A 16,166-nucleotide genomic window follows, 5' to 3' on the forward strand; every position below is an offset into this window, starting at 1 on the left:
GAGAGAGAGAGAGAGAGAGAGAGAGAGAGAGAGATAGATAGAGAGAGAAAGAGCGAGGGAAAGGGAGACAAGCGGACAGACCCGGGCCATTGTTTGATAAAGTCTCGGAGCCGCGGATTATAACTAATGGAATGGCGAGAGGGAGACAAATCGCGGGTGGTAGGTTCGCGACGCGCGTGCTGGGTTTATGCGATCGGGAATGCGATCCTTAAGCGGCCGGGCGCCGTCAATAAAATATGCATGCACGCTCGCGGATCGTGTGTAGGTAACGGTGCTTTACATCCCCACGAGACGCGTTGTAGACGCGTAGACGTACCGCGTGTATTAATCTGCATAAACTCATTGCTATGCAAACGAAGAGATTCGACGTCGAACTAGGATATCACGGGGAGCCTTCGCGGCTTACACCGTCGGCTTAACCGGGCCTCTTACCTTCGTTGCGTACCTACACAACCACCACCTCCCTCGCCTCAAACGCCTAGCCGCGGTGAACGGATACAAACAGCAGGTAGCTTCGCGCACAGGTACACACGTATACACGTCGTGTGCGATACCGATCGTAAAACGGACCTCCTTCGTCGATGGAATAATAATTGCGAAAGCTTTCGGGCCAACCTACGCTGGTGGAAGATCGAGCCTCGGCTTCGTAAACGTTTCACGAAGACAACGGCGCCGCGTCACTTGCACCCTCGCGAGCATCGATAAACCGCTCGAGCAACGAGATGAAAAGAAAACAATCGATGAATAATTTCGTTATTGGAACGCGCGACAGGAGAGAGAGAGAGAGGGGTGACGTGAAATTGATTGGAACGTTTCACAGACTAGCCACGATGTCGAGATAAGACTCGAGAGACGAATTGAGAGAGGGGGATGGTCGTTAAATTGAATGACGAGCGGAAAAATTTGCATAGACCAATGGATTTTACCAAGTGGAGAATTCGACGATTCGAAGTGGTCAAGCGAGGCCCACTTGGTTTTCCTTTGGTCCGTCGAAACGAATTTTATCGAGGCCTCGGGGCTCGTAGAGAAAGTTCATCCGGGCCGCAATAGACGTAATAGTAGGCGGTTGAAGCACTTTGTTTGATCAGCAATCGAGGCTACCGTACTTGCACGCCACGTCACAAGTTCTGACCGAGTTGAAAGAATTTTTTTCGATGCGGCGGGAGGGAAACAGAGAGGAAGAGAGATAGAGAGGAGGCAGATGCACAGTACTGTTCGAAAGTACTCCGCGTGCTTACCCAGTTTTGACAAGGTGCATTTTACGATTTTATTGCTTCATTTCGCGTCTGCTTTGGAGATGAATATTATTATTATGTCATCTAGTTTGTGTCTTTCCGATGGAAAATTTTGTGCTTGATACGTGACACTTGTCGATAGTGTTCTAGTGTTAATTAACATATTGCGTGCCGCACTAGGCGCGTCCAACCTGCTTTCGCACATTTTTGGAGCAACAGAGAAAGTTTGTACAATGCATATATGCACATTGATAAAATATTCTTAAATATTACTATATATTTCTTATAGTAATATTTAAGAATCTATTTATTATGTATTTTAGATTTGAATTATTATTATTTATTTTGTATTTATATTAACACATTGAGGACGGTCTGCTGTCATAAACAAATAGTCTGTATTCTCTCGTATTCTCTCGTATTTTTTTAATTATTTAATACATGATTGAAAGGGTTCAAGAGAATGAATGTATAGCACTTAACAAATGTATTAATTTTATTAATAATTAAAATTATTAATTACTTTTCATTTTAGATTTTATTTTTACTTTCATTTTTATTTTATTAAATAAAATGAAAGTACCTCTAGTAACGTTTTTTGGTGTGGCCTGTTAGGAAACAATTTCCCTATTTTTTGAAAAATTATATAACATCATAATACATAATATTATATAATATTATATAATGTAAATTATATATAATGTTATACAAAATATTTATTATATTATAATATTATATAATGTAAATTTTATATATATATATGTATATATATATTTTTATGTAAATTATATAACGTTGCCTAAGTCGTGTCCCTACAGCGCAAAAAAGAGTTCCCCGTCCGCAACGTTGAAATTGAAAGACGCGAATTCGCATCTCTCGTCCACAATGCGTCAAGAAACATAAAACATACAGATAGAGCAACCCACGCGGAATACTTCCGTTTTAAAGTACGTGTGTTATCCAATACGGTTTGATACTTTGATCAAATTCAAACTGGATATCGGCCAGAGACCGCCCAAGTATCCAGTTAGTTACGAACGATAATACGTATATAGGTATAGATACGGTGGAGAGACGTCGGTTACGAGAGAGGTAGCGCCGAGTATACGAGGCGCGCACGCACTAAACTGTGGATTTTCTGCCGCGTCGGCCATAAGTTGCCGCATGTATGTTTAATGCGAGCACGCGAGGCCTACGACCGAGCGACTTCTTACTACCGTTCGCCATTACTTATTCACTTCCGGCGCAATTACCGCCGTGTACTCCATCAAAGTCCAGACGCGGAGATCGCACCTTCCTTACGAGCGTGTATCGCGCATCTTTTCTCTCCCGTTTATTTATTCGTTGGCTGACGCATAACAGCAACAACGTCGCGACGGAGCATCGTACTGTCGAACTAATAAATCTATAGCCATCTCCCGCGGCGTGGCCCACGGCCGTGAATTAATTAATCGAGCTTTCGCTTTCCCATGCTGCGTCAGGCCTGCACACCGTGCACACTGTGTGTGTTTCAAAATATCACGTCGAGCGACCGATCAACGGGGACACGGTAATCAAATGAAAAAAGTCAAACGAAAAATAGCAGGATATTTCGTTATCGTTTTCTTAGGCACCAATTTCTGAAATTTTTGGACCTTAATGCGGAATACGTGGAATGTTCTATTCTTTAATAAAATTCTACGCTTAGGTGGGTTAGATGGGGTTGAGAAGCTTAATTAAGTTATTACTTTATTCTCTGCTGCAGTATGTTCTCATGACTTGGAAATGTGTAAGAAATTTTTTATGATAATAAACGCGGAGCACTAGTTTACACGGGCTAAAGTTTGAGTACGCTCGTTGTATTTATATTTCATATATTCCATACATATTTTTGGCTATACTACGTAAGAATGGACAAATTCTAAATAAAGAAATCACATCTATGTTCTTCATGTTAGAGATTTAAATTCTACTAGTTTGTAAACTATCTAGATATATGTATTCTCGTAAGTCTGTCATGAAAGACATACTACATAGATATATAATTCAACAAATCTTTTCTGAATGAAATTTATTCGTTCATTTATTTACTGGCAAGGGAAACCCCTTGGTGTGGAATAATATAAAAATACAATTACAAACGTATAAAATTAATATACAATATTTAATATACAATATTTATACAATATTTAATATACAATTAAAGCATATAATTGATCATTCGGAAGAATGAAAGACGCAAATGACAGAAACACCATATATTACACAATATCTATCAGAGATTCGAGCAAAGGATAATTAGGAAGGTGTATAACTGGGTACCCTGTCTCGGTCGGAGTAAAAATGAATCGGTTGACAAAATGGCTCCGGGCAACCCTTCGGGGCGCATTTTAAACGCGTTATTTTTTCGAGTCGGCTCGTTTCTGTTGGTTTTGCCTATGAAACTTTGTTTTATCGACGACAAACACGATGGCCGTCCCGTTGTTCCCGGGGTTTTGTTTTTTCAGAAGGTTCCGCGTGCGGTTCACAAATAAGACAAAACACGCTAATACCGGGGGGGAGTAACAATTTTTCCAATTGCAACGCTGCATTCGAATGTTGATTTAAGTTTAAATTACTATGATAAATCCAACTCTATCTTTCGCTTATCTTTTCTTTTTTTTTGTTTTTTTTTTTTCGTTTTTTGTCCGAAGAACAACAGATCTACACGATGTGAAAAAGCTTCTCTGTCTGGTTTGAATATTTTATTCGACTCGGACGCGATGATTTCGCGAATTAACCGCAAACGTCCAGCGTGTGGTAAATTCTGCTCTGTAGAGCGTTCGAAACTCATCGAACGTCGCTTTCAATTTTCGTAGTTTACGCCTTTGAATTTTTTCCGCGAGTACAAATCCACGGGACTGAAAATTCGTGTAATTAAGATACGTGTAATAAGAATTTATCGGTTCTTCCTTTGTACAACGAAACACACGAGAGTTTGAACAAATAAAGATTAGATTAGTAAAAGTTCATTCAATCTAACTAAAATTAATCATTCATCTAGTTAACTAATTTCTGCTAAACTTATTTCAATAATAATAAGTGTCTTTAATAACTATATTGCGGATATTGCACACAATCTGAGAAAATGCATGAAATATCAATATCACTTTCTACGAGAAAATGATACATAAAACGTAAAATTTTCTTCTCAAGTTCTATCTTTTTAATTCTGTCGAAATATGAATCTAGAATAAGAATTCACAACCTATTAAATTAAGGACCGATATTTTTCAATTTTTGTTCAATCGTTGCATTGTCGAATCTGTTTTTCAACATTGTAATTACGAAATTCAGTAGAAGATCTATTTCTTTGAGATAGAATTTATTATTAAGTTATATAAAAAAAATTACATAAAATTATAAATTTTACTATTAAATTCTATTAATTATAAATTATGAAATCTAGAATTATACGAAATTGAAAGAGACAGAGGTGTTTTTAACATTATAATAAACTACCGTCCGTCTCCTCACCTGAGTGAAAAAGAAAGACAGCACTGTTGAATCTAATATCGACATACATTCATAAAAATATCTCGAATTGACGAAAGACGCGAGAGTGACGATCAAACAGCCATCGAGGAAAGTCGAAAACCCCGCGGAACAAAATATCTCGCGCGTGGTATCTTCATAGAAGATAAAATCGATGATCATAGTCGGTAGACACTCGACTCCCTCACCCGTTGTCATCTCCCCTCGAGTACCAGGCTAACGAAGTCATCGAACTTCGCCAGCGGAAGAGGCAGAGGCTTCCGCGTGATAGAAGCGTTCGAACGCGAAACGAGACCCGTTGGAACAACAAAACACACCCTCGAAATCACTCGACCAGCCCGGGGCTACGGGCCTGTATCGTTAAAGGTGGCGAGTCTCCGTAACGCTCGCGTTTCGACCTTCTCCCCTACCCGTTTCATTCTCTATAATTTCTTTTTTTTTTTTTTTTTTTTCTTACATTTTCTCTTTGTTTCAGGTCGACGAGGCAGGAATGGCACGGTCGAAGTCACGGTGAGAAAAGGGCGAGGGTGAAGCCCTCGCGCGAAACGGGAGCTATGGTGAAAAGCTTCGGTTTCTTCGCCGGGAGGGCGATACCTGCCGTCCACCTTATGCTTCTCCTCGCTCTGGCTGACACGACGAGCGCCGTAGACCTCTGTAAGTATCCACCGCACTTGTAATCTGTCCCACCGCCCCGTCCGCTCGTTGCCCTCGCAGTTTTCATCGCGAAACTTTGCCCCATAAGTTATTAACGGGGAGAAATGTCGGCGCGCGGCGACGATACACGTGGCGCGGCGTTTGTCCGCAGTCGACGAACTTTCGATCCGGAATCGACTTTGGCCGCGTTCGCACGGAAAAGCTGGATTCCTCCCTGGCTCTCCTTCGAATTGCAAACTTTTCGAGTGAGGTTGTGTATTTAAACAGCGTGTCCGCGACGCGGCCGCTCGATACCGGCCGCCGACCTTTGTGCGCGATCCATCGAGAACGACAAGCGAATTTTGTTCGGTCCCAAATTACTTCACGGTGATCGGCCAACTTTCCAAACGGCGGAATTGAAAAGCTGGCCAGGCTCGTGTTGGCACGTCGGCAACCGACGAGCACAATGAACGCAGTTACACGTGAGAAGAAGTGTTACGCGTCTCGGGTTCATTTTGCACGGGTTTTGTGATTTACGTGACGCGCGAGTTGAAAATTATATCATTGGGCATTTGTACTCTTTTTTGGGAGTGTTCGGTTTCGTGCTTTGGCTAGTATTTCATTCGTTCGTGATTGAATGAAGCAAAAAAGTCGAAGTTGTTAACAGCGGCGCGATTTAAGCAAGATACGATTGAACTAAAGTTCCATCATTGCCTAATTAAGTGAACTCTTGCGTGTTGAATTTGCAACGTGATCTCTTAATATGAACGAATGATATATTACAAAGATCAATGTGAGTTTCATATTTGTCCCTCAACAAGCGATTATGTATAAACGAAGATTTGCTGTTTTCAACCCTGACATCCGTGACATCGTTGAGAGATAAATATCTGTCTATCTATACATTTTGAAAATTTCATTTCACTGCGATATTGTGTATTGTCAATGTGCCATTACGAAAATATCAAATGATTTATTTGTAATAATTATTATCATTATTGTCAGATTTTAAAAATTTTAGAAAACTATGATTTACTGGTTACTCTTTTCTCTTGCGCATAAATGAAATTCTGGTTATAAAAATGATAAATTTGATACGACTAAATTTTATTTATTTAGACTTTTTTTTTAGATTACGTCAAACACTATAAATGTCAAATGAAGCTGATCTTCAAGATACAAAACAACGTAAGGCTATTCTTACTTAATGATAAATAGAGGATTAAATTTATTTAACTCGTTTTATTTAAGCTTTGCGTTAACCAGTCTTGGTTGCATAAAGTAATCATTTTAAAAATGTAAAACAACAGATACGAGTTGCCATTATGCTATTTAATGGTAATCAGAGAATTAAATTTAATAAATTTTATTTAAACTTCAGCTTAAATTCATTACACAGGTTAGGTACATTTTATTTCAACTTTGTGTTAACAAGTTTTGATTAACGTTAGAGTTGCCATTGTTCTATTTAATGACAAATAGAGGATTAAATTTAATAAAAATTTACTTGAACTTTAGACTATGTTAACGAGTTTTAATTGTACATAGGTTAACAAACGCCAAATGAAATCCATTTGAAACGTCTAAAACAACAGGTGCAACGTAAGAATTTACATTGTTCCACTTAAAACACACACACACACACACACACACACCAGCACGAAAAGATATCTCAATGTCTCCGCATTAAGTGGTACTCTTTCCCCAACAAAAGGAGAAATTTTACAGCCATCGTCGACCGACGGTCTCTGGAATTTAATGGGTCAATAAACGTCCAAGTAAATTCCCCGCGGTAGACGTCTCGCAAGTTGTCCTCATCGAGCGTTTAATCGATCATCGGCTTCTCTGTCCGTACGAAAAAGCGGCTTGCATCGATTTGCATGTCGGAGTGGCTTAGTCAGCATCCAGCAGGCCCGTTAGACTTCGTTAAACGATCTGTCCGTGTCAGCCGCGTTACTTTTCCTTGTAACGAGTTTACTAGTTGAAAGTATCGAAATTGTTTCGGGAGGGGGCCGGGTTAAACGATAAATCGTGCCGCGAGCTCCAATTCGTGGTGGAAACATCCGCTCGGTTTTATCGCGGCTCTTTCGAAAATCAAAACCACATGGAATTATATATTATAGGAATAATGCAAACGCACGATGCGTGTTCGATTAGTGAGAATTCGTGAGTGGACGATGAGCGAACCGTGGACATTATTTATACATTTTTCGGGCACTCGGAAATCGAAAAATTAGAAGGTATTGTACGTGGAAATACGAGAGTGGTTCGACGATTATCCGCAATGTATCGAATTTTTAATTGAATTTAATTTTATTGCCAATCTCTCTCAGAGAGAATGTAATGTAGATGTAAAATTCAAATTAAATGTCCGAAATTTGATTGTGATTGTATTTTGAAGACCAACAAGTCTTCTTTGTTTTTGTTTATTATCAAGTACATTTTATGCAGCGATAATGTACGAATTTTCAGTGTAATGAAAGAACGTTATTTTCTCTCAATCTAGTACGTATGAGTAAATTTATATATATATATTATAAAATTGATTACAAACAATTAAAGAAAAATATATCTTGCTTTTTAATAGAAAATATGTTTCTTTTTTCTTTTCTTTTTTTACTTGTTCTAAAAACTTAATTACTATTATTACATTACATACTATGAAATATTCACGGTAGAAATTTAAATTTTTATCTAAATTATATTCCTTTAATTTTATTTGTGAAAATATAAAGTTACATACATATAAACGAAATGAATAATATGAAATTACATGATTATAAGATTCAAAGGTGAGATTTAAAGTTCTATTTAAATTTTATTTCTTCGGTTAGATTCGCGGAATAAAAATGAAAATTCGTTGAACGACGAATGGGAGAACGTTGATTATAAGTTAAATGTCAAAGCAGTGAAATGTTTGGTAGCCAATGGGGATTCAAGTGGTAAAGAGAATGTACGAGTAGACTGGAGTGCCACGTTGAATATTTGGAAATTTTCGAAAATTTTGGATTTTTCGGGATATTGGAAATTCTTGAATACCTGCGGCATTTTCTGCTCTACTAGTTTGAAAATGTGACAGGAACATGTAGGCACGTGAAACGAGCGAATTTCCAGGCAAATCGTTCGAAAATTTAAAAATTAAGAATGCAGTTTGTCATTGTTTCATATTTATTTTACATTTCACCCTTAATAACTTGATTCGCGTAATTTTGGAATTTTCAATTTAGTTTAATTTCATTACCAATTGTCACTTTCAGGGACAATGTATAGCATCTAATCAGATCAAGCGTGCCAAATTTTAGCACGTATCTAACACGAATTATTGAGAGTTGACGAACAAATGCCCACATACGATTCAACGCGGAATTTACAGAACCTCTTGCAGTTAACATTTCACAAAATCTCTCGAATCGATATTCAACGAAGTCTAGCCAAGTACAGTGCTTATCCCGATACACCTCTCCTCCCGGAATAGCAAACGTATTAACCTGTTGCTGCGCCGAACATTACGAGAATTTTCAACGTGCGCGATAAACTTTAAACCGGAGGATCGTCCCGCAAGACGAAACGAACTGCCTGCCGTAACTATATGAAAAAGGAACAAAAATTGGTAATATCCCAGGGTAGAATTTCACCGGTTGGAAACGAGACCTTTATATTTACAGCAGAGAACGCTCGCAACGGGGCACATCGATTTTATAAACTGTAACGGACACTCGTTTCTCGTTGTGCCTCTTAAACGTTCGACTGCTTACCTCCAGCACGGAAAGTGGCTCGTTAACGTAATACATAGCGATCGTTTCCGTAGAACCAATTCAGAATCGTATTTCGCCGTGTAACCACCATGTCGTCAAACGAAACAAGCACAGATGGAAGAAGAAGTAGCGAAGGATATAGAGGATGTTCCGCAAATTGACGGGCTGGATGATTCTACGTGCAAAAATGAATCGAAAAGAGGAGATTGTTTTCCATTTAATTCTAGAAAGATTAATTTCCATTTAATCCTAGAATGATTAAATTTTTTAAGTAGAAAGGATTAATTCTTAAATCCTTAAATTTAATTTGTTTCGAGTCGTACAGTTTGGAATTGCTATGGATAAGAATAAAGGGACGTACAAAATCCATTTAAATTTATCATATTTTCGGTTGGAAGTGATCTTATTTATCATGCTACTTTCTTGATTTAATTAATTTTATATTAAATAAATAACTTTATATTATAATAACTTTACTGCTAATTTTTTGAAATGAAGAGAATAATGTACTTTTCATATTTGCTACTCTTGGTCGCTCTGGAATAGAAACTCGAGTTTGAAAATTTATCAATTGTATTTAAATTCTACTAATTATGGGCTGGTCAGAACAACAGACAGAAAGTACGAAATATGTCAAAAAGCGTAAATTATAATATATTATATTGTTATATTAATATATAATAATATATATAATTAATATATATAATACAAGCGTAGTATATAATAATTATATTATTATTTTAATATAACAAATATAATATGCAAAAGCGTGAAATGTAATAATCTCACAAGACGCTTTCATTTCGAGAATTAAATTAAATTTAACGTCTGCTAAGCCAATTCTGAACTAAACTATATTTTCCTGAAACTTACCTTAAAGTTTTAAACGGAAAAATCTTTCATTTATTTCCGCTCACGTGGGATAACTCCTCCTCTCCTATGAATAATGTATTCACTCCTATTCAGTCCAAAATTCTAGTGTACGAAACCTCAATTGCTCTCCAACTTGCTCCTCCTGAAGAGCAGGAATCATCTTCCAGGTTCACAACAGAAACAACCCCCCTCCCTCCCGGTATAAATGGCAAACGAAAGAAAATATTGCCTTGGCTCTCGCCGCGTTGAATCAGCCGTACGTTGAAAACGGTTTTTCATTAAAGAAATGGAAACGCCATCGTCGAGCTATATCAAACGCCTGCTCTTAATTGCGATATAAATTCTGGCGGAAATCGGCGGGAAGAAGTGTCCTCGTTTCGGCGCCATTCGTCTCACTGTCGATAGAGTAGAAGCAATTAATGATGTTTCTCCTGCGACCAACCGAGTCCGTTTTTCCGCGTTGCCCATCGAAGTAGATCGAACAGCAGCACGTTGATCGAAACGCGACGACAACTGGCCGGGAGGGACAAACACGTTCACAAAACACCTCGACCGAGGGATTAACTGAGAAACACAAGCACGTTAGTTTTCCGCGGCACGGAAAATCCGTTATTCACGATCGATTTACGAGCGCGATATTTCACCGCGGTGAACTCGTTAGGGAGAAACGTGCCGACAAAGGAAACGGATTCTGCCGTTCGGAGGAACGATTCGAGGTTCGCCTCGCGAAAAGGGAGAAGCTGGGTGCAGCGAGAGAGCGGAGCGAGCGGGATCGTGAGAATTCCGGGGGTTGCGAGCGATATATCGAGCCTTCATTAATAATAATAGCGGGCGCTTGATTCACGAGCGACCGCTTTGTCTCCCTGATGGGTATCGTTATTGATTCTTACCCGTAAATTTTCATGGGCCGGAGCCTCGCGGGAAGGAAAACAGACGAGCGGCAATGAATTTCACTTTTCTTCTTTTTCATCCTGCTGCTCTTTGTCCACTCGTGGCCGTTAGTTGATTCAACGCTAGAACCACCGAAGCGCTCAAAATGACTAATTTAGAATTTTCTTAGATATTATACACTACAGATGCAGTGTGTTTTTAGATGTTTAAATGATTTTTTATAAAATATATGAATAAAAGCTTGTGTATTCTATTGTATTTTTTTCACTTTAATATCTCTGGAATAATATCTCTTTAATAATTCTGTACTTTAGTTTTAGTTTGTTAATTGGTAAAAAATTTATAGCGTTTTAACGGAGATCCATTCGTTCTCTTCTTGCACCGCTTCCTTTGTACTTCTCTTTGTATTGTGCTCTCCGCGTCCGCTTCTTTCTCGGGAAACGTTCGTTACATCACTAAATTTCCGTCGATTTTCCCGAGGGAACACGTCGCACGGATATCTCACGAGGGGTATTGAAATCATCGACACCTCGCGCCTCTTCGCGAGAATGCTCTCGGTGTGCGAATAATAATTTTCCCAAAACTTGGCTGGCAGCGCGCGCCGTCAAGTTTCATCGATGCCCCAGTTTTCCAAGGGACACGTACGCGCGACAAGTTCGCGGAAATTAATTCATTTACACACGAGTTACTTCGTTACCCTCATGCTTCCCTCGCGACGAGTCTGCAATCTGCAGGAATTTCGTCATACGACGACGTAAAGACTGTCGCCCACTTGAGAATGCTGGTACTAGGCCAACGCCGCGTTATCATAATACATAGAATCTATTGCATGAATAATTAACGAAATCGACAGATCCGTGAAATATATTTGAGTGTATATTTTTATTCGTGCAATAATATTACGTATATTATATATATATATATATATATATATATAATAATATTAATAATAATAAATATAATGCAGTAAATGTAATATATAATAATGTATTATATAATAATTAATAATAATTAATAATATATATTATTACATATAAATATGTACGTACATAAATTGAATGATATAAATATGTATATATACGTGTAATAATAATTAGGTGTATGTATATATTTTATTCATACAAATGTTACAATATATATATATTTTGCATATATTTATGCATATATTTATATGTATGCATATATTTTTATTCACATAATTATTTTTCGTTAAAAGAATTTTAAGAATAAATTTATCATAGAACCATTAAACGCGTCTCAAGTAACATGGTTTCTCTAAAAAATATACTTTCACTTGTCATCACGACGAGAGTGTGACAGGTATTAATTTTTTGTAGGATGTGAACAATGTTCATTCACAAATTACTCTAAGTCGTCCAAAATACGTACAATGAGAATATCGATGAAATTTTTGTTCAATAATCATCTATATAATATGTCGAAGTTATAGTTTATCTTAAATGATAGACACGTACGTATCCGTTACTTTTATCTTCGTCAAGAAATACCGCTGTTATAGCCATTTTCACGATATTAAATGCAGTGCGACAAGCAGTATCAACGCGGAGACAACTGACGCCGTGTCAAGACGAGGCAAGGATTTTATTTGATAAATCATTGCTGAGTAAAACAACCTACGCTCGATACGAACCTGCTGCAGCGGCAACAGAGAAACGACGCATTTTCGACTGGAGTTGAAAACGACCAGCGAATTCGCGAACAAGTCAACGTGTTGCGAGGTGGAATCTCACGGACCCCGCCATCTTCGATTCCACCGGCGAAATTACGTTCAAGGAACGGTGGAAAGTTTCAGCCGATATTAATTGCCACGTACGTGGCCGTTCTGCTTCCCGATGGCTTAGCCACGGATTCCTTCCGTTATAAGCTCGAATTCCCCGCTATTAATTCTCCGGCCGGAGTCTCTGGCCAGCGGCGGCACAAAGCTGCAACCTACCATCGCGTTGTTCCGGCGCACCTGCACTCAATATCCGGCCGCATTACGTATTATCGTTTATTCGCCGCGTATTCGATCCATTCGGGCAAACGATGCCCCGGCAAATTTTACCGCGTCGCGTTTTAGTTTGGTAATAGAACTTCGATATGCATAAATTGCAATCGATGCGACCGGCGCCACGAGGCGAAACCCTCTTCTCTCTCACGCTCCCCCCCCCCTCTCCTGTCGTCCGTCGCGCTCCAGTCACCCCTTGCAGCATCGTCGATAATCGAACTATGTTCGCGAGGCAACCAGACGTCCTCGAATTTCGAGAATTCGACGCGCTCTTCCTATTGTACGTCTAATTTTACCGTAATTTCTAGTAATGCCGGCTGTGCGATATTTGGGAAAAATGCGGGAGGGGGAGGGTTCGGAACGAGCCGAGAGAATCTCTAACTGGCCGAATGGAATTTCTGTTGCCGGCGTGCCCTTTCGGGACCCGTCGTTGGGTCATTTAACCCCCTTGCGCTGGCCAACTGGTTCGCGGACCATAACGAGTGACCGAACCCGTAATATAATAATTCGTCGCTTTCCTTTTCTTTTGAAAAGGTACGACATCACAGGATAGAATTTACTAACACTATAACCAACCAAAGCAGTCAAAACGACTAATTTATAGTTTTCTATGAAAATTTTACATATTTATAGCAGTGTATTTTTACACTCGAGTGACTTTTAGTAAAATATATTAATAGAAGCTTGTATTCTTTGTTGCATTATCAATTTTTTCTTGTACCTTGCGCTTGAATTTCTTTGCTATAGATATTATACATTTTCGTCGACAATTAAGAGGTAATATACTTGTCATTTGTTTTGCTTGGGTTACATTTAAATATACTTGAAACTGAGAAAATGTTGCAAACGTCATTCCAGCGCAAGAGGTTAATATCTCGCAACGCCTGCGTCATCGATCGACAATCGTAACTCATTTACGTATAATATATTAATAATTAAATATATATATATATATATAATATATATAAGGAATATATATATATATATATATATATATATATATATAAGGAATTAGGTAAAATAAATATATTCACCTGTTTATCTAAAACATTGAAAATAATTCTAAATCAATCTGCCCAATGAGTAATTGAATGACTACTGTATAACTGACTGTACAAAGGTAGCATAATCAATTGATTTTCAAATGAAATCTGAAATGACAGGATTAATGAAATACATACTGTCTTATATATAAATTATGAATTTAAAATTTTAATAAAAATGTTAAAATTTTTTATGGAACGATAAGACCCTATATAGATTTTTGATAATCGCAATCGAGTTCTTCAACGATGATCGTTTTTGGAGAATGCACTCATCTTGAGTGAAAGTGCAAATTAAGCTTTTACTGCAAAAATTGATTATTTTTGTAGAAGGAAAGGAGCGATGAATATATTTCGTTTGCTAAAATAAAATTAAATGGGCGATGATTTCTTAATTTCTATAAAAGTATTGTTACGCTCGATGCAAATCTTGCTGTTCTTGAAATTTCTTCAGTCCAAGTATCTGAATCACAAACAACGGTATTTGATCGACGTCAATGGTTAAACTAGAAGCTAACTAATAGCATTTGCTGTGATTCAAAATTATTTTAAATTTACTCTGCGTTCGACCAGTATATTTATGCGTCGTTTGATTTTAATCGCGCAAGCAGATACACTTTCAAAATAAAATTTTCGCCTCTACAAGGTTAGTTGTAAAATCTCTGAAACATTATACGATACAGCAATTGATTTTAATATCACGTGAAAAACGATGTAAGCACAGTCGTTAATATAAAAAGATAGTGACGCGTACAGTAACAAATCGGACGCATATTGTTGCCTGGAAGAAAAACAATTTAATAAAAAGAGGAAGATACACGCAGTGAGATGGCAATGGAATACAAAAGATACAAATTACATTCGTGATATCTGCAGAAAATAACCGGGTTTATTTTCAGGCAAATATTTCATACAACAAACAACTCTGTATAAATTTAAAATAAAATATCTGTCACGGTTGCATATTTATGATTGCAGAGTTATGATTATCATATTTTTGCAATGAATGTCATTATCTTTAAAGAACGCGTATGGTACTTTTTTTTAAAACAAAGATCATGTCAACGACGAGTTCTATGGTATCTTACTAGGTAAAAAAATCGTCCACTAGAATTTCGAATGTCAGTCTCGAATATGTTAATTCCATTTAATTCGTTGCCACTCCCTGACGATGAATGTAACATTGTTTCAGGTGCCGCGTTCCTTCCGAAACAATTGAGAAAGTGAATTATTAACCCTTATCACTGTAACGGACGGTAATGCCAAACGCAGACGAGCATTCTACGAGCTCGAAACGTTATCTAAGCGACAAGGGTTAACGTCGCCAGCATCGATAACCAAAATGTAATAACAAATTGTCAGAACAACGTGACGCAAGAAACCTCCTGGACGTTCAGACTTCCAAAAAAAAAAAAAAAAAAATGCATCGTCGCTAATTTATACAATATCGGCAAAACGATCCAGTAGCTTTCGGTATCGCTCGAGATCGGCGTAAGAGCGAAACCGAAGTTTCGAGCCGAGCCGAATCGGATATTTCAGCTTCAATTACGGACAGAGGAAAATAACTAGCCACGTTATGTTCGCGAGCGCCGCCGATGATGAGATCCCGACGATAACACGTAATCGTCGAAATATCAATTTACACGAACTCGCGGATCGTAATTCCCCTTCGTGGGATATATCGACCAGGTTCGTTCGGCCACGATCTCGAGGTTTTCGCGGCGACGAAACCCGTAAATAACGCGGCTGCTGCACCACCACGGCGTACGACATTGTATCGAGATAGGGCCCCGTTCTTGGTAGCGGGACACGCTGCCGTGTTCCACCGTGAAACAATTCGATCGGTCCCGAAGATACGGGAACGTTGAGGTAGTCCTCCGCGTCGCCCTTAACTCTTGCCGTTCTCTTCGTCCGGAGCCGGAGGGAAAAGACGGTCGTATACAAGAACGTAAACCGGCCCTATCCGACGGATTCATCTCGGTTAGCTGGTTATTTAACCGTTTATGATCCGGTGGCGAGCATAGTAAGAAACTATAACATCGACGCTGTCCTTTTTCTCCTTTTTTATTTTTTCCCCTTTTACTCTTTCATTCATACGTAAGTTTTTCGTTGAAAGACGAGAACGTTAAATTTCGAAATGTTTCAATTTCGTTTGTTATGTAATCTCTGTTAGCTGGTTGTGATCCGGTGGCGAGTATAGTAACAAGAAACTGTA

General features: G+C 38.3%; 1 protein-coding gene across 1 annotated transcript in view; it reads left to right on the forward strand.

Moving 5' to 3' along the window:
• Positions 1–5,229: 5,229 nt before the first annotated feature.
• LOC122535222 (discoidin domain-containing receptor 2-like) overlaps positions 5,230–16,166 on the forward strand; it is a gene marked incomplete at its 3' end in the record, with an annotated part of 98,775 nt that continues 87,838 nt past the window's right edge. The window contains exon 1 of the mRNA XM_043666577.1: positions 5,230–5,402. Within this exon, the coding sequence (XP_043522512.1) occupies positions 5,303–5,402 (100 nt within the window). The remainder of the gene's footprint in view (positions 5,403–16,166) is intronic.

The sequence above is a fragment of the Frieseomelitta varia genome, unplaced genomic scaffold (assembly GCF_011392965.1).
Source record: "Frieseomelitta varia isolate USP_RPSP 00005682 unplaced genomic scaffold, Fvar_1.2 scaffold_682, whole genome shotgun sequence".
Classification (NCBI taxonomy): Eukaryota; Metazoa; Arthropoda; class Insecta; order Hymenoptera; family Apidae; genus Frieseomelitta; species Frieseomelitta varia.